The sequence below is a fragment of the Pagrus pagrus genome (genome assembly GCF_965226575.1).
Source record: "Pagrus pagrus genome assembly, chromosome: 24".
NCBI classification, from domain to species: domain Eukaryota; kingdom Metazoa; phylum Chordata; class Actinopteri; order Spariformes; family Sparidae; genus Pagrus; species Pagrus pagrus.
In genome coordinates, this window is record NC_140206.1 from 4,174,194 (window position 1) to 4,196,848 (window position 22,655).

At 42.4% G+C, this 22,655-nt stretch overlaps 3 protein-coding genes across 3 annotated transcripts; all 3 read right to left on the reverse strand.

The window, feature by feature from the left end:
• Positions 1–448: 448 nt before the first annotated feature.
• On the reverse strand, positions 449–6,090 carry cyp20a1 (cytochrome P450, family 20, subfamily A, polypeptide 1). Its single transcript, XM_084347557.1, has 13 exons — positions 5,911–6,090; positions 5,218–5,267; positions 4,908–5,074; positions 4,657–4,802; positions 4,410–4,577; positions 3,911–3,989; positions 3,303–3,415; positions 3,164–3,218; positions 2,804–2,924; positions 2,524–2,635; positions 1,861–1,925; positions 1,097–1,186; positions 449–977 (listed from the first exon to the last, which is right to left on the reverse strand). The coding sequence occupies exons 1-13, from the start codon at positions 5,980–5,982 to the stop codon at positions 827–829; spliced, it is 1,389 nt and encodes a 462-aa protein (XP_084203683.1). The 5' UTR covers positions 5,983–6,090; the 3' UTR covers positions 449–826.
• A 262-nt stretch (positions 6,091–6,352) lies between these two features.
• LOC311253527 (transmembrane protein 237B-like) lies at positions 6,353–10,765 on the reverse strand. The gene is made up of 14 exons (XM_084347558.1): positions 10,587–10,765; positions 10,261–10,305; positions 8,757–8,788; positions 8,635–8,648; positions 8,466–8,537; positions 8,140–8,268; positions 7,951–8,044; positions 7,709–7,866; positions 7,498–7,630; positions 7,212–7,403; positions 7,045–7,118; positions 6,851–6,938; positions 6,657–6,778; positions 6,353–6,564 (listed from the first exon to the last, which is right to left on the reverse strand). Exons 1-14 carry the CDS (start codon positions 10,605–10,607, stop codon positions 6,500–6,502), a joined length of 1,239 nt encoding a protein of 412 aa, XP_084203684.1. The 5' UTR covers positions 10,608–10,765; the 3' UTR covers positions 6,353–6,499.
• A 191-nt stretch (positions 10,766–10,956) lies between these two features.
• On the reverse strand, positions 10,957–21,892 carry LOC311253167 (MAGUK p55 subfamily member 4-like). The gene is made up of 23 exons (XM_084346953.1): positions 21,839–21,892; positions 21,592–21,735; positions 20,185–20,302; positions 19,969–20,090; positions 19,694–19,771; positions 19,520–19,603; positions 19,044–19,175; positions 16,440–16,521; positions 16,114–16,199; positions 15,665–15,739; positions 15,364–15,560; positions 15,122–15,180; positions 14,985–15,002; positions 14,842–14,883; positions 14,730–14,750; positions 14,582–14,596; positions 13,649–13,690; positions 13,398–13,571; positions 12,834–12,914; positions 12,641–12,734; positions 12,406–12,514; positions 11,953–12,087; positions 10,957–11,761 (listed from the first exon to the last, which is right to left on the reverse strand). The coding sequence occupies exons 3-23, from the start codon at positions 20,240–20,242 to the stop codon at positions 11,570–11,572; spliced, it is 1,896 nt and encodes a 631-aa protein (XP_084203079.1). The 5' UTR covers positions 20,243–20,302; positions 21,592–21,735; positions 21,839–21,892; the 3' UTR covers positions 10,957–11,569.
• Positions 21,893–22,655: the final 763 nt, after the last annotated feature.

Below are 22,655 nucleotides of genomic sequence, written 5' to 3' on the forward strand. Positions count from 1 at the left end.
CGTGCGGTACTGCAGCCAGGGGCTTCTCCTCTCCCAGCAGCTGGTGTGGGGAGCAGAGCAGGAGGATCACCGACGTTAATAATGTTTAAAACAGAAATGCATTAAAAGCAGAGCCACAAATGCTGGAGTGCTTCGGTGGTTAGCAAAAAATAACCCCTTAAATGTCATTAATGGGATCATAAAAGTCGTGTTTTTATTAGTTTTCAGCTCAGAAATGCTGTAATCTTACTTGTAATAAAAATAACGCTATATTTATCTCCCGGGGGTGATCCCTCTTTTATTACTCCTCCTCCACAGGCTCAGTTAAACTGTAGCAAGCCTCTCTGATGAGGAAATAGAAACTTGCCCAAGGGCCCTACAGAAGGTCAGATCCTCACTGATAAAGGGCCTCTGTTATAACTCAGACAATACATACATATTGAAAAGAGTGACACAAACACACACCAGATCCTCATACATATTTAATTATATGCAAGATGAGAACATGTTTTAAAAGGATTTAAATCCCATGTGGGTTATATCAACAAACAAACTAGTCACATGTCATCGGGAGTTTTGACTTAAGGCAGTTGTACGAGGAGTTATAGAAAGATTTGAAGTAGCAAATGTTGTTCGTCTCTACATCGTAGAGTATTAAACCGCAGAGTTCCCCTCTGAAGTCTTTCAACAAGTGGACAGACACGGTCATGATGTGCTTAAGGCCTCAGGTTACTGGACAGTAATAAGTCCAAAGAGTCTAAGAAATGACTGGATCCTCAACATTCAAGAAATACTTTGCTGGTAATTCTTTACATCAAGACGTAATTGTCCTTTAGACTCCTCGGTTCTAGCTTCTACTGCTGACGGTGATCCAGGTTTCGTCTTTAGGTGTGGATACCAGCTCAGATCGGACCTCCATGACCTGTCCCTTCAACTTGTGAAGCTTCAGCTGACGCACCAGCGTGCTGAGCAGGACGGTGGCGACGGTGTAGGCGAACCTATCAGAAAAGAACAAATACGATGAACGTTCAAAGTCAAATTAGCGTCTTTATACAGCTCCAGTAACTATTCAAGTGTTAACTCAGTCTTGTTGTCGAGTGTTAGTGTTGGTCTTTACCTGAGTTCTGGGCACGTTTGATTCCCAGAGAATCCGAGCAGACAGAAGCTCTTCCTCACCGATTCCTCTTCAAATCGATCGGGGTCAAACCTGAAGGACATGAACGAAACCGGACAAATCAATAATCTAAACCTGAGAGAAAACCCCCACAATGTGACGACATGATGCTGTTTTAACTATCAACATGTGCTCAAAGTTTTCCAGGAGGTACTTTGTGATGAACACTTTCTTTTTAGCCACTCATTCCTCCATCTGCCTGGACTACAGTCTACAGCCATGCTAGTGGCCTTGAGCTAAATGCTAATGTCAGCTCCCAAAAAGGTAATACCAACATGATGATGTTTGAGCAGGTGTGACCAGGAGTGACCATATTAGGATGCGAGGGTGGAGCTTGGGAGGACATCCTGTAGCGACTTGTCAGTCACAAGGTAGCCACGGCCCGAATCACACCCTGCTTTACCGTCCATTTTACTCTAAACGGGAGCTTAACTTACAAACCGAGCGTCATGTTGTGTTGAAGAAAGCTTGAAACTAGAGACTGAGACCATGAACTCATCAGGAAACTGTTTACTGAGGTCATCAAGTGAGAAGTAGGCTCATTTTCTCATAAGCTTACATACAACCAGACTTCTTTTTGCAACCAAGTATGACTTAGATTCTCACTTTTTTGAACAAACTCTTCAAACTGTTAGACTCTCCTCAATAATTTATGGGTGGCCATTTTGAAATGAATTGATAAACATGTCACAGAGTGAGCGGCGCACCTGTACGGGGCGCTCCAGGTGTCAGAATCTTGCAGGACCACTCCCAAAGCGTAGATGACCAAACTCTGAAGCACAGCAAGAACAAACTTTAAGCATCATTTTGAATATATACGCATATATAAGCGTCTCTTTATATGATCTTGTGTTTCTGTTTTCCTTTCATGTCTCATGCAAAGCACTCTGAATGTCCTTGCTTCGAAGGCTGCGATGCAAAAAAACTTGCCTTGTCTTCGTAACTGCTGCCATTTTAAGGCGTAATATAATTTTCTTCATTTTAATTATTATTTTTCTTTTAGTCTCTGGGAAAAAGTCTGAATAAAATAATAAATAGGAACCAGAAAAACACAATAACAGAGAGCTGGATCCAAATTATTGTGTTTGTTTCCGCAATCTGACACTCGATTCACTTCGACAAACTCATCCAGACACTTTTAGGATTGATTATAATGTAAAATCTTACAAATACGCACAGCTCTACTAAACGCCAACTCACCCACAGACAGGTCATTTACATTTAAATGATGTGAGGCGTATGTTGGTCAAACTAAAGTAGACAATTTCTTTATCATCTGCATAATTACTGTTTGTCTGGCAGTCATAACTTCATGATAAGCTGAAGAGAAACAAACAGACGGACGGCTGCAGACAGCAGAAACCAGAAACCTCTTTAGGGATGACATGTTGATCGACTTTGCCCTCCACTTCCTGAAGTCGAGCCGCGACGGGGGTCAGCTTGGCAGTCCTCACCGTCTCGTTGAGGACCTGCTGGCAGTATCTTTCCAAGGACAGAAATGTGATAAGATCAAGGTTAGCGAACAATGCCTGGATGGGGTTTTTGACTTTTACACCCCAACCTGGCAAATCTGTCAAAATACATAATCTTTAAATGCTTCGCTAAAACTGGACGAACGCCAGCTGTCTCGTCTGAGTCCAAAGATCTTACCTGAGCTGAGGGATCTTGTCCAGAGTAACTGGATCTGAACCCAAAACCTCGTCCAGCTCCTGGTACAGTTTGTCCTGAACTTCCTCAGAGGTGGACAGGAAGTGAAGCGCCCAGATACACACTGTGAAAACACATTTCACGTTTTATAAACCAGAGAAAAGCAGCTTTGGTTTACTTTTTCTCAGACGCTGTCGCTGATTGTTTAACTTTAAATATTTCAGTGTTTTAAAGAGCGACTTCAGGGTCACCACAGTCCCAAACTAGCATAAACAAACCCAGACGTCACCGTGGGCTCGAAGAGATTTAATTTAGTAATCAGTCAACAAACAAGAGATCTGATCTGGAGCTGTTTCCACTTACAGTTGGCAGTGATGACGCATCCGGCCAGAGTGAAGACCATACAGTCCTCCATGATCTGAAACCAACAAACCAACTTCACATCAGACCTTTATCAGAACTTTATGGCTCGTCTGGGTTTGGTGCCTCCATCAGTATTCACCTGTCGTTCTGTGAGGCTGGACTGCAGCAGAGTGTCCACAAACATCGTCTGCTTCCTCTGGGCTTTCCTCTCCTTCGCCACTGACAGCAGCATGGACTCCATTTCTGACAGAGCTGAACGCCCGCGAGGAGAAACATTAAAAAAAAGACATGGTCATTTGACTTTTTGGCACGAACACAAAGCTGCCTGACACTCAAACTGAGGTAACACGCTGAAAAGACTTCTAGCTCTTCAGACAGCATTTAAAAGAAAGTCCCTGTGTGTCTGTCCTTGGCAGATGAATAAAAAAAAAAAGTCTCTTTAACAGTGGCTGTTAACTGATTAAGGTGAAAGCACAGAAAATTCAGCCTTTATCGTCTCTCAGGCTCCATTTCTAGCTTTCACAAACAAATCACGGCGAGCCTCTGCAAACATTTCCTCCTGTTTAACCACATCCGAGCAGCCGAACGCTGCTCCCAAATGTCAACACACAGCAGGTGTGAAGGGGCTTAATGGAAACAAATGAAAATCAGGGCAAAAAATAGACTCACTAGACTCAAAAAGGATGAAAGGAGGTAGTAATTTCTCAAAATAGATGAGGTCAGCTCAGGTAAAGCTTCAACACTCACCCTTCTCATAATGTCCCTTCCTGCTGGAGCTCTTCTCCAGGGAGCCGTCCAAGTAGCCTTTCCCGATTTCTGACCAGATCTGGTGGAGTCAGAAGAAGAGGAAAACAAAATCAACTGGCACATTTTAACAGATCTCTGACAGGCAAAAGTTCCTGGTTTTGGGGCATTTCTAAACCACTATTCGGCGAGAACATCACACTCGATTTGACCTCATACCACCGGGACTTGAGACGGTTCAAAACCAGCATTATTTCTACTAGATCAGTGAGCGCTGAGATCAGGGTTTCTGGGTCAAACTGGGTTCTTACAGTTGTAATTCACTTTGGACAGAAGCCAGGCTGCTAGCGGTAGCCCTGTGCTAACATGACAAAGAGACGCTAGTCGAGGGGAAAGATTAAAAGTTGTTTCTGCTTTCAGGTAAGACAAAAAGTGAGAAGGGATGTGTGTGTAAAAGTCATTGAGGTTTATGTCAGAGGTTAAATCTTTTCTTCAAACTCACCGCGTCGTGGTTTTTGCGGAAGGAAATGACATCAGCGTCGTCTCTGAATCTCTCTCCCAGAGCCAGCTGGGTGACCGACTTCATGGCCAGACCCAGCAGGTGGGCGCAGAGAGGGGTGTGCTGAGCGTCCGGGAACGACTTCCACTTTCCCACCAGCTCGTCCACCAGCTTTAAGAAGACAGGGACATTATACGTACGTCTACATGTCAGTGCAGTCGTCAACATGTGTTTAATCAGCGATGCAAACCTTGAGCACAAGAGGGAAGTTGTTCTTCAGCGTGTTGTTGATGGCACTCTCGTACACCTTTTTCCTGATCACGGTCTCGTTGGCCCCGCCTCCCATTCCTGACTGGTAACCTAGCAACGACTTCAGCATCGTCTCAAAGGAGTCAGCTGAGAGGAGAAACAAAAAGAGGGAAGCTTTGTCGTTAGCTTCTGCAAGGTCTTCATTCAGTCGGGCAATCATCCAAACAGTGTGGTAGATGTTGGTGCACGTACTGCTGTGGTTTGGGTTGATGTGCTGCTGTAGCTGCTGCACAGAACCAAGGCTGACCACCGGCCGGCCGCCGAACCAGAACGACGCCACAGACCCAAACTCCTGATGCAGACTGACCAGGAACTCGTGCAGGCTGCCTTTGTTCACGATGTCCTGCAGGTTCCCATCCCTGAGAGAGACGAAAGACACGATGTCAGTCTAATGTGAATATTTATTGCACTTTTACCTGCTTGTATATGACCTTCACAGCATCCTGTTAGTAAACTATAGTGTAAAAGCAGCTGTGAAAACAGATTTAAGATGACAACTTACTTCTCATCTGTAGGATTGAGACCTGGGATGCCAGAGGCCCTCCTGGATGACTGAAAACATGATTAGCAATTGAATTTCTTGGTAAATGTCAATAAAATACTTCATTATTTAGACTTTTTTTTACAATATAGATATCTGTACTGTCTACTCTGACTTTCAAACCCATCTTCTTCCTCCCTTAACAAGTGTAAATGTGGTTATAGCAGTCCAATTTAGAGATAAAGCCAAAAGGTTAGTGTTCCATTCAGTAGTACGTAATCTCATTGAAAAATAAGGCAATTTACTGCTTCCTCACTTCCAAACAAACGCACACATTCATTCACGCCATGTCAGGTAATCAGATTAACATTTAATACCTTCTGGCAAATTCGGCGAAAAAATTATGGACTTAACAGCCTCCATATTTCAGTTAATTAACTTTAAAGGCTAGTCGGTTAACGGTTAATGGCGCTTGTTACCGCCCACCGAGAACTCTTAAAGTTGACTTTTATTCAACCAGGTTCCTGATTGGTGTATTGGATGTGCGCCGAAACGACAAGAAGATTGTAACAATTCATTTAACATCTTAAATTACGTTTTACGACACGTTGTTGCGGGTAACTGAGCGAGGCAACCTTAAATGACTGTCTACAATGGATAACGGATGTGCTAAGTAGCTAGCTAACTTGGCTAACTTCAAACTTGCAGACTTACCGGATACAGATAGAGAACAGCGCCCACCAAGATGATGACAAACGTCACAGCAAAGATGGCAAAGTCCAGCATGACTTCTCGCTTCTAGCAGCACTCGTTGTTTTAACTTTTACTCATGAATATGTTGGAGATTTCCACCCAAACTGGTCCCAGTCTGCGTTACCACGTCAACAGAAACTGCACGGGCAGGATCGCTGCTCTGCGATCGACTGCGCAGTCTGATTGGCTGGCAGAGCAAAGTAATCGATCCCAGAATGAATCGATGGATACTACCTTTAATTAACAGCATCTCACCAGAGTAATCGCTAACTGCTGCTTGCCTGCAGCTGCTGTTAGCTAGTTAGCTCAGTTAGCAGTGCAGTTAGCGGCCTTTATTTCATGAGGGTGAACATTTTCACTGCCGATACGACATATTTGGGCGTAATAAAGAGGCGTCGTCGGATTAGTTGAATAAAACTCTGTATTTAAAAAGAGACGAACACGTTTACATTTCAAAAAATTACAAAAATAAAACGACAACACATTCAGAGTTTACTGCCAAAATACAAAATATGTGCAAAATAACAACAAAGCCGCAGCGTGCGTCTTCTCAGGCCGTCATTTCTGATTTGTCCTCTGCTTTGGGAGGCTCAATCTCCATGGCCAGCAGGTAACCTGAGGGAGAGGGACGAGATAATAAATATTTAAAGGTGGATCTTCCTTTAAAAATTAATATTAAAGCTGTTCTCTCTCTCTCTCTCTCTCACATTCAGTGTAGTCTGTCTCAGGTCGGGTGGCGATGAAGATCCAGGCCAGCCCCACCAGCAGAGCCACCACCAGGTTGATGGTCACCCACGGGTGGAGGATCTGGTGCTCCAACCCTGGTGGCCTGGAGAAGAGAGAGGTGTCAGAACCAGGCTTCACGGTAACATAGAAACATAAATGAGTCCAGCGAGCTCACCATAACGTCGTGTTGGCGGCCGGGTACAGGTTGATTCGATCGCTGGTCATCTGCTGGCTCAGAGAGAGGACCAACGCTGAGAAATACACTGGATGAGCCCAAAATAAACAAAGAGTGTTAACTGAAACCGAACACACACAATCTGATAAAGAAGAAAAGATTGTTCAGCCTTTAAAAAGCCTGTGTTGACTCACAGAACGAGGCGAGAGCGACCGGGTCCAGTGTGATGAACTCCCGCAGAGCCACGGAGCCTTTAGCCAGGTTCACTCTGACAACACAAGAGTGAACGTTTTAAAAAAAACAACCAGACAATGTTTCACATTTTTGTTTGAAAAATGGCTGAAAAGGTTTCCAGCTTTACCTGTCGAACGCAGCCACGGTGCTGATGGCCAGCAGCATGTAGAGCAGCGACTGCGAGGGGTAAGCCAGGCTGTGGTACTGCTCCAGCAGGTTGGACAGAGCGGTGAGGTGCTGCCCGGCTAACATGTACACCACCACCACGTTCCACACGGCGTAGCCCGCCAGGAAGCCGTGACAGTACAGTCCAAACACCCTGCAACAGATCACAGAGGAGAACAGAGAGATTTAGAGAGGGAGGAGCACACACTCGTAGATGTTTTACTTTGCAGGAGACGGTTTTTCTTTACCGAAAGCCTTCGTGCACTCTGACAGAAACGTCTCTGGTGGTCCAGATCGTCTGGATGTGCTGGAAGTCGGCCATGTTGTCCGTCTGGTCGCTGGTCTTCCTCCAGTCGGAGCGATCGGCAGCCTGGAAACGCTCTGCACGACAACACGAACACATTTAGAGAAGTTCCCGTCACAACTCAAACAGACTGGACTTCCTCTGGTGTTACTCACTGTTCCTCTCCACGAACACCTTCCCCACCGGCTGACTCTGACCCTGAGGGGCCGAGAACAGGGAATGATGGGGGATCGGAGGAGGGGAGTCAGTGATGATGTCATCCTCTTCTACGTCCAGCTCGTCAGGAAGTTGTGATTCAACGACTTTGGACTTCCTGGAATGACAAGAATAAAGAATACAGGTTAAACTTATATATATATAAAGTTAATATAACAACAAACAATGTTTACATTCTTACTTTTTCTTTTTGGGTTTTTTCACCACTTCCTCTCCATCGGTGGTCTGATCAGCTGCGTCTCCGTTCACCATGTCGGCTTGGTCGTCTTCAAGATCTGAAACCATGAATTCACATTCAAAACATCTTTACACCGAGAAAATAATGCAGAAAAGCAGCATTCATTGGGAAGCTTATGTCTTCCGTGTTTACCTATCGTGGCACTCTTCTTCTTCTTCTTCCTCCTCTGCGGCGGTGCGTCCGACGTGGTTTCAAAGGAAAGATGCTCTCCGACCTCAGATTCCCTCCGGCTGCCCAAACCGCCCATCTCCATCCCCTGATCTGAACAGGAAACAGCACAAACTTTATATGTTACACATTAAAATGTCATTCTTTTGCTTTTATTTTGATAATGGAAACAACAAATGTAGGAAACTCTTCTCACAGTCGGCTTTTAACTGAGAAGTGATTCACACCTATATAATCCCTGAACTGTCCCTTTAAATCCAGGTAAATAAAAGGCGTAAAGTTTTACGTACCGTCCATATCGTCGACTCCAGTCTCCTTCCTCACCCTCTTCTTCTTCTTGAGTTTTGCAGCCGGTGCCTCTCCTGTACAAGATGATGAATAAAGGAAAGATACGTCAAATCGAGAACTTTGATAACAAACCAAATGTGCAAAATTTCAATATTTTAAATCGTGACTCACCAGATGTGTCTTGACTTCATGTTTCAATGCGTCCAACAAAAGAAAAGAACAAAGTTCATTCAGACTGTTCAGCGTTAATACTGCAGATAAAGACACGTATGTAAAGTGACATGTTTTCCTACCTCGGCATCGTGGGAAGTGATCGCTGTCCTCGCTAAAGAGACAAAAAACGAAAAATGTCAGTTTTCTTCTTTGTGTGTTTAAATTTTCCACAACCAAACCTTTTGCATCCATAACTCACAAACCAAATTCATCTTATTTTAGGGTTTGAGGTTTCTTCGACATGTTTAAAGCCTCACAATTCAATTTAACATTTGTTTTATGGCATGAAAAATCTTAAGAGTTAATTAGTAACCAAAAGCATGAACTGATATTTAAAATCACATTTTTGTGGCACATCCCACCAGTTTATTACAAATGATTGCTGATATTATCATTAACTATGACCTTGACTTGGATAGGCAACAGATAAATGATTAGATGGATGTGTTAGATAATTAAAAACTAACTAATTAAAAGGTCCGAGAGTGGAAGGATTACGATGTTGGAGGATTTTTAAGCCATTATTTTGCTCAAACATTTGTTTTTATAACTAATAACACCTTACTTGACCTGTAGATATCCTGTTTAATGACTATTTTTCCTTCTCGTACGTGCGAAAACAGACCAGAAGTTGACAACCACAACAACTGCAACAAATCTGACACTTAACAGGCAGTAAAATTGGATTAAGAAGGTGTTCGGTTCCATCAAACGTGGCGTAAACACATTAACAGATTAGCTCTCCTCATAAACTACTTTCTTTCAAAGTTTTAGTCGAACAGTAACGTACAGTCTGATTAAAATAAGCTTACCAGGGTCTTTCTGGTCATTCCCCTCAAGAATCAGAGAAGAGTGGAGTGAAGCTACACGTAACATCTTGGCTGACTCGGTTAAATCCTCGGCTAAATCTGTGTTCATACATCCGCCACGACGGGGATTATTCAGGGCAGAGGTCAGACGACTCGAACCTTTTCAGACTCTTGTGTGTGGGAGGGCGAAACGTCCAGGAAGACAGGAGCGTCTCTGAGAGCTGCTTTAATCTTTCTGATGCTGGATACACAACAACACTGAACGCTGAGTTTACCGTCCCTGAACACACTCGGACAACTTCTGAGGATCCTTTTTAATGCTTTAAAGGCTTTGTTAGGTTGTTAGGTGACAAGCAGGATAAATTAAAGTTGTTAACAATGAATCCTCAAGTGAGAAGCAGAAGTTTGACATTTCTGCTTTTAATCGGAGTAATAATCACTCACAGGGACATTTTCACATGTCTCTGATTATACTTACTTACATACTTTTACTTAAATAACAATTCCAGCTGTTTCCACTTGTAACTTTAGTGTGGTATTAGTGCTTTTATTTTGAAAGGGTCAGAATACTTCCTCCAAATCTGACCAAATATTTGAGCTTTCTGCTTTTCTGCTTTTTATCATCATAAGTTAAATTACCTAAATTAAGACGAAGGTAACTTGCAGGACAATGCAGTGTTAAACATAACAATAATAAATATCTTATACGACGTCACATAGTGCTCTCATAACTGTAAAGAAACGAGGTAAAACTAATAATAAACATAAGAGTTACCTGACTAGCCTGCGGGAGAGGGGGCAGCTCCCTGGGTCGCATTTTCTGTAATGGAAAAAGAGATTATTAGCATTATTTACAAGTAAAGTTAGCATGAAGCTAGCTGCCTATTTTAAAGATGCAACGTTAACGTACGTTATCATGGAGCAGCCTGAAGCTACACAACAGTTAGCCAACCTTATTATACACGACAGAAAGTTAGTTTACACCAAAAATAATGCAGTTAAAGTGTCAAAATAATATTTATCGATATAAAGCTAACGTTACTATCCAAGCTGCCCCACTAATGCCAGCTAGGTGTAACCGTTATTTAGGTAAATAATTACCTTTGAGCCTCCCGTATCCATTTAATGAAATTAATCCGAAAGCTGCGCCTTTAAATATTCATCTGGTTAAATCATCTTTATATTAAAAGTGTATTTTAACGACTAAAACCGTTAAAAAGTGAGAAAACTGCCACTTTGTTTATTTTCCGTTTCGTACGCGGCAACTTTGAATCCGGATGTTTTTACGGGTAGCACACGACACTTCCTGTACCTTCAAAATAAAAGCTCATATACAAAGCCAGTAGAGGCAAGTCAAGTTAAGGGGTTTATTAATGTCACAAACATGCACAAATATTAAAATTTCATTGCTTTGTTTCACATTATCACATTGTTTCAGTCAAATAAGGACACAAAGACTTTGGGTTTTTTTTCAAACAGTGTTTTATAATGTTTAAAACATAAGAACCATAACAAAAACATTAAACTACAGACTCAGGGACACAGTTCCCCCCCCCCCCCAACTAATGTCTTCTAAAAAAAACCCTGACTTTCTAAAATGTAAACATCAATTGGAAGCAGATCAGATTCTTTATTGCAGGTTTGTGTATAACAGTGGGAAGCAGGGCATGAAATTAAAAATGAGTTTTTTCTCAACAATTTTGCAACATTTAGCAGGGAACTGTTTTGTCTATGAGCAATCTGCGGTTTGTCGTTTTGTTGAGAAAAAGGAGCACTTAACTGAGTTCAAAACCTCTGCTGACCCTCTAAACTAGTTTTGACATGAAACTCTGACACAGTTTCGGGGATTTCTTTGGGTTTGACTCCAGCTCCATCTTATCTTTGGGGATTTGAAGCGACTTACGGAGCAGATCAAGCACACAAGTAACAACAGGCTTAAAATATTAAGATGTATTTCATGCCCTACTCCCCTACAACATGCATAATTCGACTTAAAATTGATTTGACATGTGAGAAATGTGTAAAATGATTGCTGCCATGATAACAGGGTTCACATCTCTGTCCTCCTCCTCGTCTGTCCTCCCTCACGACTCGGCGGTGGGTCGTATCCAGCTGGCGGGGACCCACTGCGGCTCGTCCTGGGCCTTCGTCACCGCCGTCAGCAGCTGGATGCAGGAGTCCTGCAGCTCATCGTTGACGATCACGTGGTCGAAGAACTGCCAGTACTGAGACTCGATCTTACGGGCCGATTCTTCCATCTCCTGGAAGTCTTCATCCTTGTGGAGGAAACAAAAGTCAGATCACAGCATCAATCAAGCAGGGCTGCAGGTACTTCACTACCAAAGTATTTATGTAGGTATATATATCAGGGTTCCCACACCTTCTTATACATCAAATTCAAGACTATTCAAGACAAGGACTTTCCAGGACCTGTGGACCAATAAAATGTGTCTGTGGGAGAGTTTACCTTGAAGGGTCGGTTGACATAGTAGTTGGTGGTGATGAACGCCTCCTGTCTGGTCTCCCTGAGGCGCTCCAGTGGTGGAGGCTTCACGTAGATGACGTAGGCTCTCAGTTCGTGGGTCCTCACTGCCTGAATGGCCTGAACAGAGGGATATTTTATCTAGCATTAAATAAAAGTGATTGACGTCATTTAAAGGACACATATTCTGCTCATTTTCAGGTTCATACTTTTATTTTGGGTGCCTACTACTAAATTTTTACATGCTTTTATGTTGAAAAACTCAGTTTTAGTGCCTGTCTCTTAAGGCCCCCAGTCTGCTCTGATTGGTCAGGTCTCCCAGGGCTGAGCAGGCAGCACACATTGTGTCGTGTTCCCTGAAATAACTTGTGTTTTGACCTTCAGGGCCACCGTATTTTATTGTCTCAAGCATTGCTGAACATCTCCTGTCGTTCTTACGTTTGGCTCGATGTCGATGACGCAGATTTTTCCGCTGTTCAAAACTTCCTTCACAGACTCGATGCTGGTGCCGTAGTTGTTCCCTTTGTTCTCCCCGTACTCCAAAAACCTGCAGGACAGAAAGTTTTTGTTACCAAACACGGATTAGTTGTAGTTGGACTACAAAAAGGAGAATAATGGAGCGTGTCCACTACATTCATTCATTATTCGTGGCTCACAGCAGAGACGGTTGTACCTGTTGTTGTACATCATGTTGTCGAAGATTTCTCGGCTGGTGAAGTAATACTCTCTGCCAGACTCCTCGTATCCTTTGGGTGATCTTGTCGTGTCTGCTCAAAGAAAAGGGGACATTTTACAAGATTGAAGAAAGAACTGGACTATTGTGTCATTTTAATGGGTTATAATAAACATTCTGATTCGGCACGTACGAGGCACGGCTCCCTGGAAGATGTTTGGGTTCATCTCGATCAAGCGCCTCCGGAGTTCATTCACACCGACACCAGGCGGACCTGAGAGATGAAGAAGATATATGAAGAGGATATCTAACATTTTTATCATAATCACAAAAAGAACTTCAGTTTCTGTTCTTGTAGAAAATATATACATTAATTTATACACTTTCAAAGACTCTTATCTATTTTAAAACACTTTTAAGGCCTTGATTTGTTTTCTCAATTCATGTTTGGTCCTTGGTATTTAGCTTGTAAATAGAAAATATACAAAATAAAATCTGATAATTCCCATAATGTATTGTACAACTTTGTCGTGTACAAACTACAAAGTCCCCTTTAATGAATCACATATTGATTGGAAACTGTTTATTTGATCATTTTATGGATTTATTCTTTAATTTTTTTCCCCCTAATTTGTCATGTTTGGTCCCCCGTATTTTGTTTGTAAGTAGAAAAATATCAAAAAGACAAAATGCAAAAAGAAAAATAAATACGTAAATTCAAGCACTTTCAATGACCCAAGTGGGAACTCTACTGTACCCAGGAGGGCGATGAGGCGGTGAGCGTCCTGCGGGTGGCGCTGGTAGCGCACCACCTCCTCATAGGGGCTGTTGAGGGCGCTGTGGCAGCTGCTGGGGCAGCGGGTGTGGCAGGACGGCTGGGTGGTGCTGTGAGAGCGCCGCCGACACAGACGCATGCTGCGCCTGAAGCCCACTGAGAGAAAAGTATATTCAGTGACCAGGTCAGACTTTTTAATGTGCAGGTGAGAGTCATGATGTCTGAAGACTTACCCAAGTAGAGCCCCTCCATGTTGGTGCTGAAGTCATCCTCCTCTGTTAACATGAAGAGACACAGAGAGGCAGAGTGAGACAGATGGATTAAAGGACCAAAAGACATTTAGTCTTTTAAAGCATCTGAGGTGATTGATCATTTCTGCAAAAATCAGTTTCAGCTCCAAAATACAGCTGCTCGCAAAATGATTCGTCTTCGTCACTTTGATTTTTTTTACTCTAGACAACTTGTTTTTTCTTTTTCAGTCCTTGTCTTTTCATGGTTGCTTTATATATATAGGCACATATATCACAGCAGCAACCTCTAAATCATCCACAAGTCACTGCGATTCCCTTTAACAGCAGAAAAAGTGCAGAAACAGAGGTGGCAATACTGATCACATGTCAGGAAGCTTTTTATGATATTTAACAGAAGGACATACAAAGTTGGAGACGTGTGCAAAATCCAACATCACAATATTTTTGACTTTATATAAAAATGTGACAAAACTCCTACCAAAGCTCAACCACTACAGGATTAAATGGCAACACAAGAATGAGACAATAAGATTGGCTCAGCCCATGTCTTCAGTCTATTTGGTGGACAAAACCTGACTAAAGTTAATTAAATCTTATAGATAGAAATAGAAAAATATTTTCTTGTTGATAAACATAAAAATCCTAAGTTGAATGGAAAAGATAAAAAAAAAAAAAAAGTAAAGAATGGCTGAAACAGAAGACGAGATAATGCGACCTTTATTGTCATGTATGCATCAAGCTGAAAACAGTCTTATCTGTTTTTTTTGTTTTTTTACTGTTTATGAAAGTTTTTTTCTTTCAATTAAATCCCTAATTTGTCATGTTTGATCCTCCGTTCATGTAAAGATCTTGTACACATTCATCAGTTTTCTCTTCACAGGCGGATATATAGAAAAACATTTGTGTTTTTCTCACCTTCTCTGAGCTCCTCTGACATTTCCCCCGTCAGACAGCAGAAGAGATTTGAAAAGAAACAACAACAAATGCTTCAGATGAAGGACAAGAGACAGAGCGGCGCTTCACAAGTGAAAAATAAAGATGAAATCAACAAAGACTTACCTACCAGATTCAAATGCCTCCTCGTCTGACGGAAAAAGGAAAACAAGCAGGAAGAAATTACTCACAGAGCAGGAGAGACAAGATGAAGAAAGCAATACGTGACAGGTGAGCTTTACCTGCTTCAACACATTTATCATCGATGGCCATCATATCTTCCTCTGTGGGTGGAGAAAGGAAATAAAAAGTTAAATCTGTGACAGGACACATAAATCATCTCTCTGGTCTCTGGTTTTGCCGTAAACATGAAATCTCTCCTTACCTTCCTCTACAGTGCTCACTTCAGTAAGCGTGGGGTTAAAAAAACAATGGAAACTCAATTGTGAAACCATGTTGTCAATTCTGAAACTGTTCAGACTTTTATTATATAAAGTGAGAGAAACATGTGGGTGAACTTACAGGTCTGTATGCAGGCATGTGGCTGATAAGGCTGAGACCACCAGAACTCCCTCTGCTTCCTGTTACAACAGATGGACTCAGGTTAAAATGATGCTACATGCAAACAAACCACTTACACATCAGCTTTAAAGTCAAAATGTTGAACTAAGTAAGCTGCAGTGAATATCAATAAGACATAAAAATATCCCTGTAATAAAGAAAAACACATAAAAAACTGACAAAGTCATTAAACTCATTCTGACCTTTTCAGCAGGTTGGTGGAGGGGATGAGGCCGGCACAGGATGTGTTACTGGGCAGTTTCTTGGCCTGCCACCAGAGGGCGTCTGTCTGGTCCACGATCTCAAGGACGTCACCTTTTCTGAAGCTCATACCGGCGTCGGCGCAGGGGATGGTCGGGTCCTGATGAGGGCTGTAGTCTGCCATGGCCCGCACGTAGAGCTAACACCAGACAAGTTAGTTTATTAAGATGATATTTCATTTTTAAGATTGAAAAACAAGAGGTAATGAATGGAATGAGGCAGGTACAGATGATGATTAATTACCATCGTCTGGTTGTGGACCGGCCTTTCTGTGATGGGAATGACCTTGAACATGATGGTGCCTTGCGACTTTGCTTGCTGATTGGACACAAAATTGATTAATTAGAAATTGTTAATGGCTTCTAGACTTATTAAAACATCACATTTCAACCTGAATCTGGTTTTGAATTAAACAGCTCAACAACATAGCTTGTGACATTTATTGTTACCAGACAGGACACAATAAAGCGAGAATAATAATTAGACTGAATTCCCCTTTGTTCACTTTATTCATAGTATTTCAATCACTGGACAAATCAGGAATTTGAGCAGTTATTCAAAGATCTGAAACCAAGCTACAGAGAAGACAATTGGGCACTCAGGACCACAGCTATGGACGAGGGAAAAAGACATACAGTATATCATATGAATATAATTACATTTGTGCTCTCATTTCACAGTTAGCATCTTACCACAACTTGGATAACTTGCTCAGGTTCCATCCCATCCACAGAAAAACCATTCACCTCTATGATCCTGTCCCCTGCATGGAGCAGACCTAAACACACATACATGCAAATTAAAATCAGGCTATGAACTTCGATTCATTCTACAGCTAACTTTATTTCTCTCATGTGCATCCCAGCATGCGAAGCGTACCTGGCTACGGCATATGTTTACATTTAAGTTTGGCTTATTTTGCTCTAAACACAATCAAAGTGCAGATGTTCTAGCTTCTAGTTAATGATGATATAAAGCCAATTGAGAACAATAAAACATGTAGCGACAAAAGGCTCACCACTTCGATCCGCCAGCCCTCCATGAATCACCCGGGCAACAAAAATCTCCCCTGTGATCTCGTTCCTCTTTATAGTTGCTCCCTAGAACAGAAGAGTCATCTGTTGGTCAAAACAAATCACACAAATGGAAACAAATAAAGCTGAAGGGAATCTTTGGGAAGCCACGACAGGATGCAAAGACTTGGTGGTGAAATGGAAGGAGGAAGGATTATGCAAAATAACAATGACACAAATGAACGCTGGTGGTGTTCCTGAAATGAGGGCTCCAGAAGAAGGCGAGTTGAAGTGAAGTTGAAATGAAAGAATGAAATGGTCCACAATGATGGAAAAAAAGCGAAATGCGACAGAAAAATACAAAATAAATGTCAACTACCACTGTGCTTGATAGGACCCAAGAAGTCCACTCTTTGGACACTCTTCGGCATCTCTCATGTCGCCTTCTTCCTCCTCTTCTTCCGCTGGCTTGATCGATTTCCTTTCACTTTGTGGGAGGTTTCCTTCGGCTCGTTGAGCTTGCCATTGGTCAGAGGATGCTTGGAAGCTTGAAGCTCAGCCTGAACATGCTTATTCTGCGTCAAAGGGGTGTTCTTGGTTTTCAGGGTAGTTCGGGGTGACCCATGGCAAGATACAGACAGACAGCTGGTGCCCTGAGAGGTGGAGGGGGCATCCAGGGAGCTGTTGAAGGAGCTGGAGGAGGTGGAGGAAGGAAGTGAGGGGAAGGAACATCTGGATTGATGTGTCAGGGATGGACGTTCCTCTCTGCTTTTTGGAGATTTCTTGGGTGTGCCGTCTTGCTCATTGGTTGCAGGGTTTGGGAAGCTGATGTCAGTTCTGGTGGCGGCAAGGAGCATCTGAAGTCGGTCTACCACCTGTGTGAGGAGCACTAAGGCCTGGGAGTTGTCCTGCACCGTGTCCGACATGCGTTCAGTCGCGGCTGCCATCTTCTCCCCAAGGAGCTTGATGTCTTTGGTGCTGTTCTCCATGGAGCTGGCCGCCAGCTGCACCGTTGTCCTCAGCTCGTCCAGACTCTCTTGCTTGGCGAGCTCAACAGGCGGCACCGAAGGCAAGTTCACAACTCGGTGAGGGCGCAAGGGGCTCGGGGGAGCAGTGCGGATGCGAGGGCTTTGGCTTCGAAGCCTGGGAGGTACGCCTCTATGGAAGTAGTGGTCTATATTGGAGTAGTATGGGACAGTAAGACACGGGGGAGACGCAGTCCATCTCCGGGGTGTTGGAAGCGAGGATGTGGCTCCTGCGGACCCTCCTTCTTCTTCTTCATCTCCACTGTCTAGCTCTTCGACGATGTTGTCTCCAATCAAAAAAATAGACATTATTAATCCATGAAAAAGTAGCAGTGGTGAATGATGGAAGAAGAGGGCGCAATGACGAAATGATGACAGATCTTTTCTTACCAATCATAACAGAGTTGTAGACTGCAGGCGCAGAGCGGTTCAGACTTTGCTCCCACAGCAGGTTGGTGTAACAAACTCTACACTGGCTCACCGGCTTGCTACAGCAAATCTGACAGCTACTCATTTGCTTATAGCGAGGTGGAGGGTATGGCCGAGCTGCTTCAGCGTGACACAGCGGCTCAGTTGGCGGGTAGCTGCCTCTGCGAACGCTACACCAAGACGACTCATTGACACATGGGCTTGCAGGAGCAGGGCTCTCGACCCTGAATGCACCACCTTGGTGAAGCCTCTGATGGGTCAGACGCCTGAGGGTGTCCCAGTGACTGCGGATACCCCCTCTAGGGCTTTTTGCACATGGGGGGGAGGCACTGGGCAGCGGCAGCTTGACTCTCTGGTGGTCGTAAAGAGGGAAATGACAACTTCCAGTTGAAAAATCATCGTTTGAAAGATAGGAAACTTGCCAAGAAGCCTCATTAAGTGCTTTCTATGAAAAGAACTGAGCAATAAATGACTAAAAGACAAACCTATGACAAAAAAGAAGAGAGAGATTAATAATAAGGCAGTGAATGTTTCCAAACTGTTTTGTTTCTCTTAAAAAGTCCTTCTTTTCCAGTGGTGTCTGCTGTTATGAAACGATCTGTAGCATTAACAAACAATTATTCAAATGACAGATTATAAAATTCAAACATCTGGTCTCTGTTGGATGCAGTCAGCTGTTTGATTTATGTTTGGCAAGAAAAAAAAGCCGCCTACACATCAAAATACCCACGAGCATCTGCTTTCTCAGGACTGGAAAAGCATTTCTACTGTGGAGCAGTTTGTATAATAAAATGTATGCACGGTTTAATAGAAAATATTGAAAATATGAACAGTTTACGGTCATTAAAACTAAATATTTAACTTTTTCTAGATATATGAGCAGCTTAAAGGGTCAGTTCAGTTCAGAGTTACAAAGGAAGGAACCATTTCAAACTGCACTATATGGCCAAAAATATGCGGACAGCTCTTACCTGTGTAAGGGTCATATCAGCACTATTTTCTGTCACAGAAATGGTCTCAATATTGACCGTAAAGTCCTTGAATTAGAAGATTTTTGACAACCTCAAAAAGAAAAAAAAAACTCTAAACCAAACTTCATTTGCTTTTTTACAAATTTTTAACAAGTAATGAGGAGACTTCAGGTGTGAAGCTCACCAGAGGCTGTTTGTTCTTGACCAGACAGACGATCCTGGTGGCCTCCTCATCGTCCGGAAGGTCTTCCGGCATTGGTGGCAGCAGCGGCTCATAGTCCTTCTGGGCCACCGTATCATGAGCCGAGAGAAGAGCCTGAAAACGTGGAGATGAAATAGTGTTTTAAATCAAAAACTGGTGTGCAGCTGGTCAAGATAAAATTTTAATAATGCATAAAGCTTTCAGAAACCCCAAATTACAAGAAAAATGTGCAAATCTTTGATGATAATCATTTAAAATATTGTTATACAACAGTTAAAGGTTGTGAAAGTATTGTTTTACTACTTAAACCCACTAATTTTCATCGTCTTTGTGCATTTTTTTTCATCAAAAGTCAGTTTAAGTGAAAGTATCAATAATTCAGTCACTTTGGGTTCAAAGCACTTCCATCACTGCTATTTTTAGACTTTAACCTGAAAGATGCAGACGTGGTTTCTCACCTGCAGGTGTGGTTGTCTGAGCAGGCGGTACAGCTCTTTGGCCTCTTCAGAGCAGCCCTGCAGCGACCTGATGTCGATCAGCAGCTACGCAGACAAGAAAATCCAACATTTATAAAAAATAAAAGACTTTAACAAAATGAACGAGAGCAACAAAATATTATAAATAAAACAAACCTGAAGTGAAAGTCCTGAAGCGTAGTCCAGAGCTGGTGCTGGAGAATCTCTCAGGTACCTCTGAAGACACTCGAAAACCTGAAAACATTGTTGTACCATATTTTTGCTTCTTTTAGTTTAAAAAAGAAATTTTAAAATGAATAAAACCTGAACAACAAAAATAAATTTTTCATGAATATTGTTTTTAATGATTTAATATGTCACACTTATATATAAGACTTTAACAACATTTTTAATCCAGATCTCTATCTATGGTTTTCTAAGTGTTTTCTGACCTTGAGCAGCGACTGCAGCCAGGCGGCGTTCAGCAGACTGTGGAGGATCTCAGCTCCGTCGATGTCCTCGCTCACCGACCGTCTCACCTCCTCGATCACATCTGTCAGGATCTGACGCAGGCCTGCAGCACGTCAACACACCAGAGTGGAATTAGAGCGGAAACAGGAAGTGGTACCAGGACCAGCAGTACAAGTTACACTTCCCCCCCGACTGACCGTGTTCTCCGAGCTCACAGTGAGGGTTTAACACCTGAGCCTCCACCGCCTGCCTCATGGTCACGGGACCACCGACCTCTGACCTCAACCACCTGCTGTCTGCTGGTCTGGAACAAACCTGGAAAGTATAACACAACAAACAGTGTTTCAGTGTTCAGACTAGTGTTGACTTTGTACAAACACAAAACTCAGCTGATATTTTATATTCATAACAAACCTCAAATTTCAAATACAATGCACAGTTATCAAACACTTAAATTTAATGCTTTTTAAGACTTTAAGATTTTAACCAAATTTAAGACTCATTTTAGGATAAATCATCTTATTTTCATATAAGTGTAAAGGTAAGTAATATGAGGTCCTGTGCAGAGGTAGGATTAATGTAGCAATATGGTTATTATAGAGTGAGTTTGCAATGTATAAACATAAGTAACAATAAACTTAAAAAATGTCCAATACTCTCTGGTTCCAGCTTCTAAACTGTGAGGACCTGCTGTGTTCTCTGTCTTTCTCGATAAACTGAACATCTTTTGGTTTTTGACTTTTAATCAAACTAAATAAAACATTTAAAATAAGCAAAGTAACGGGTGATTTTTGACTTAATTTGTCTTTTTTTCATGTCTTTTCTGTAGCTTAGCACGACAGCTGCAACAACTAATCAATTAGTTGTCAACTATTACTATTTTGGTAATCGACTGATCAGTTTGAGTCATTTTCAAAGTATCAAAAGTCAGAATTATCTGATTCCAGCTTCTTAAAAGTGAATATTTTCTGGTTTCTTTCCTCCTCTGTGACAGTAAACTGAATATCTTTGCTTTGAGGACAAAAACGAGACATACAAGGACATTTTCAAGACCGAACAACTGATCGATCAATCTGGAAAATGATCATTAGTCGCAGCCCTATTTCAGACAGAAGTGGTCCAGTTGCCCACTTCGCCTGGTCGGTAATCCAGCTGCGAGCGTGCAGCGGGATCAGGTAGGGAGGTGCAGCCACATCTCCATCAGTGTGGCGAGTGTGAAATGGGGTCAGGGGTTAATGGCACACTTCACGGCAGCTCGTAAGAACAGCAGCCGTGTTGTAAATACAGAGATGTGCAGGAACATAATCTCCCGCTGGTGAAGCAGAATCGAGAAAAATCTGTCATTTAAAGGAAATAAATCAACTATTTTATGTTATTAAAGCAACTTTAGGTGAAGAAGAACAATGTGACAAACCAAAAATAGACATAAACAAGTTAAAAACTAAGCTGAGGCAGGTTTAAAACATCAAAACCATGTTGGGAAAGCTTGTGAAGGATGACAGACGTGCACTAAGTAACTCCTCAAGAGGTCTCTGTAGTTAAAGAAGAGGATGATCTTTCTGACCTTCCTCCAAGTCACTTCCTCTTTAAAAAAAGCATCTTACCTCCCTGTCTGAATCCTCAGGGGTCCCACAAGCGTCTATCCTCGGGCTCCTGCAGGTTTCAGCACCAGTAAAGGTGCAGGAAAACGTATATACGACGGGAAAATACTCCCGGGAGACTGGACGCTGCACTACGCTTTCATCGAGCTGCAGAGAGAGAGAGAGAGGGCTGTAATCTCCCCCGATCCCACTTAATCCCGGGCAAGTGAGCCGCCTGCCTCTGGCCACCGGAAGCCGGTTCCTCCCTCACCGGCTGGCTGGTTTGCCTCGGAGCTGCCAAATCTTCTTAACTCTTTCAGCTTTCAGCAGCACGCAGGAGGAGCTGACTGACCGACGGACACAGGAGGAGAGAAATTAGGGCGACACCTCTGAAGACTTTAAAGATGATATTCTGTACTCACAGTTTATGATTTCACATCCAAGATAAAGTCAGATTTGGAGCTTCTAAACAATCTTTTAGTCCCAAAAAAAGTCAGGAATGGAGGTAATCTCCTGACCGGTAATCTAATTCCCAAGGAAATTCAACAAAATCTCCCCTCCCTCCATGTTGAAGTACTAAGACGCTCCGATTGTACCCAAAACACTGAGATTATCTCCGTGCCCTCAATAAAAACACGTCTTTGTCGGTTAATTCTCACTTAAGTCTCATCAAGTCTAATAAAAAAGTGCAACTCTGGGAGGATTTGTCAGTTTAACACCGACGCCTCTGACAATTAAAAGTGAAAATCCACTCACATGACTCCAAATCCTGTTATTTCTCACATTAAATTCACATTTTCTGACATAAATTCTCACCTGGCGGAGATTTGTTTATCTGATTTACATGTGTGAACACTTTAAGTGACAGAACTACTGCTGGTTATTAAATATGGTGGCTCAAAAACTGACAAAATGTAGGAAAAGGTTAAAAATATAAAAATGAGATCAATGAAGTTGCTAGTTAAACTCCTAAAATGTACAAATTAATCTTTACTCATGCTTGTTTTTAAAAACAGAGGCTCCAAACTGACAAAATATACTAAGAAAGATACATTTTAATGTCATTTTTGGCTTCAAATATACCAGAT

What these genes read in the sequence shown, in the direction of transcription:
- cyp20a1 (XM_084347557.1), bottom strand. Translation starts at nt 5,982, where the DNA reads ATGCTGGACTTTGCCATCTTTGCTGTGACGTTTGTCATCATCTTGGTG. An exon ending in ACTTCCCTCTTGTGCTCAAG is followed by an intron (nt 4,578 to 4,656) that starts GTTTGCATCGCT and finishes GTCTTCTTAAAG; the next exon opens with CTGGTGGACGAGCTGGTGGG. An exon ending in ACCTGGAGCGCCCCGTACAG is followed by an intron (nt 1,187 to 1,860) that starts GTGCGCCGCTCA and finishes CATGTCCTTCAG; the next exon opens with GTTTGACCCCGATCGATTTG.
- LOC311253167 (XM_084346953.1), bottom strand. Translation starts at nt 20,242, where the DNA reads ATGAGGCAGGCGGTGGAGGCTCAGGTGTTAAACCCTCACTGTGAGCTC. An exon ending in AGGGCTGGCGGATCGAAGTG is followed by an intron (nt 16,200 to 16,439) that starts GTGAGCCTTTTG and finishes ATGTGTGTTTAG; the next exon opens with GTCTGCTCCATGCAGGGGAC. An exon ending in CTTCCAGGGAGCCGTGCCTC is followed by an intron (nt 12,735 to 12,833) that starts GTACGTGCCGAA and finishes TTCTTTGAGCAG; the next exon opens with ACACGACAAGATCACCCAAA.
- LOC311253527 (XM_084347558.1), bottom strand. Translation starts at nt 10,607, where the DNA reads ATGGATACGGGAGGCTCAAAG. An exon ending in GAAGAAGAGTGCCACGATAG is followed by an intron (nt 8,045 to 8,139) that starts GTAAACACGGAA and finishes TCATGGTTTCAG; the next exon opens with ATCTTGAAGACGACCAAGCC. An exon ending in AAAAAACCCAAAAAGAAAAA is followed by an intron (nt 7,867 to 7,950) that starts GTAAGAATGTAA and finishes TTGTCATTCCAG; the next exon opens with GAAGTCCAAAGTCGTTGAAT.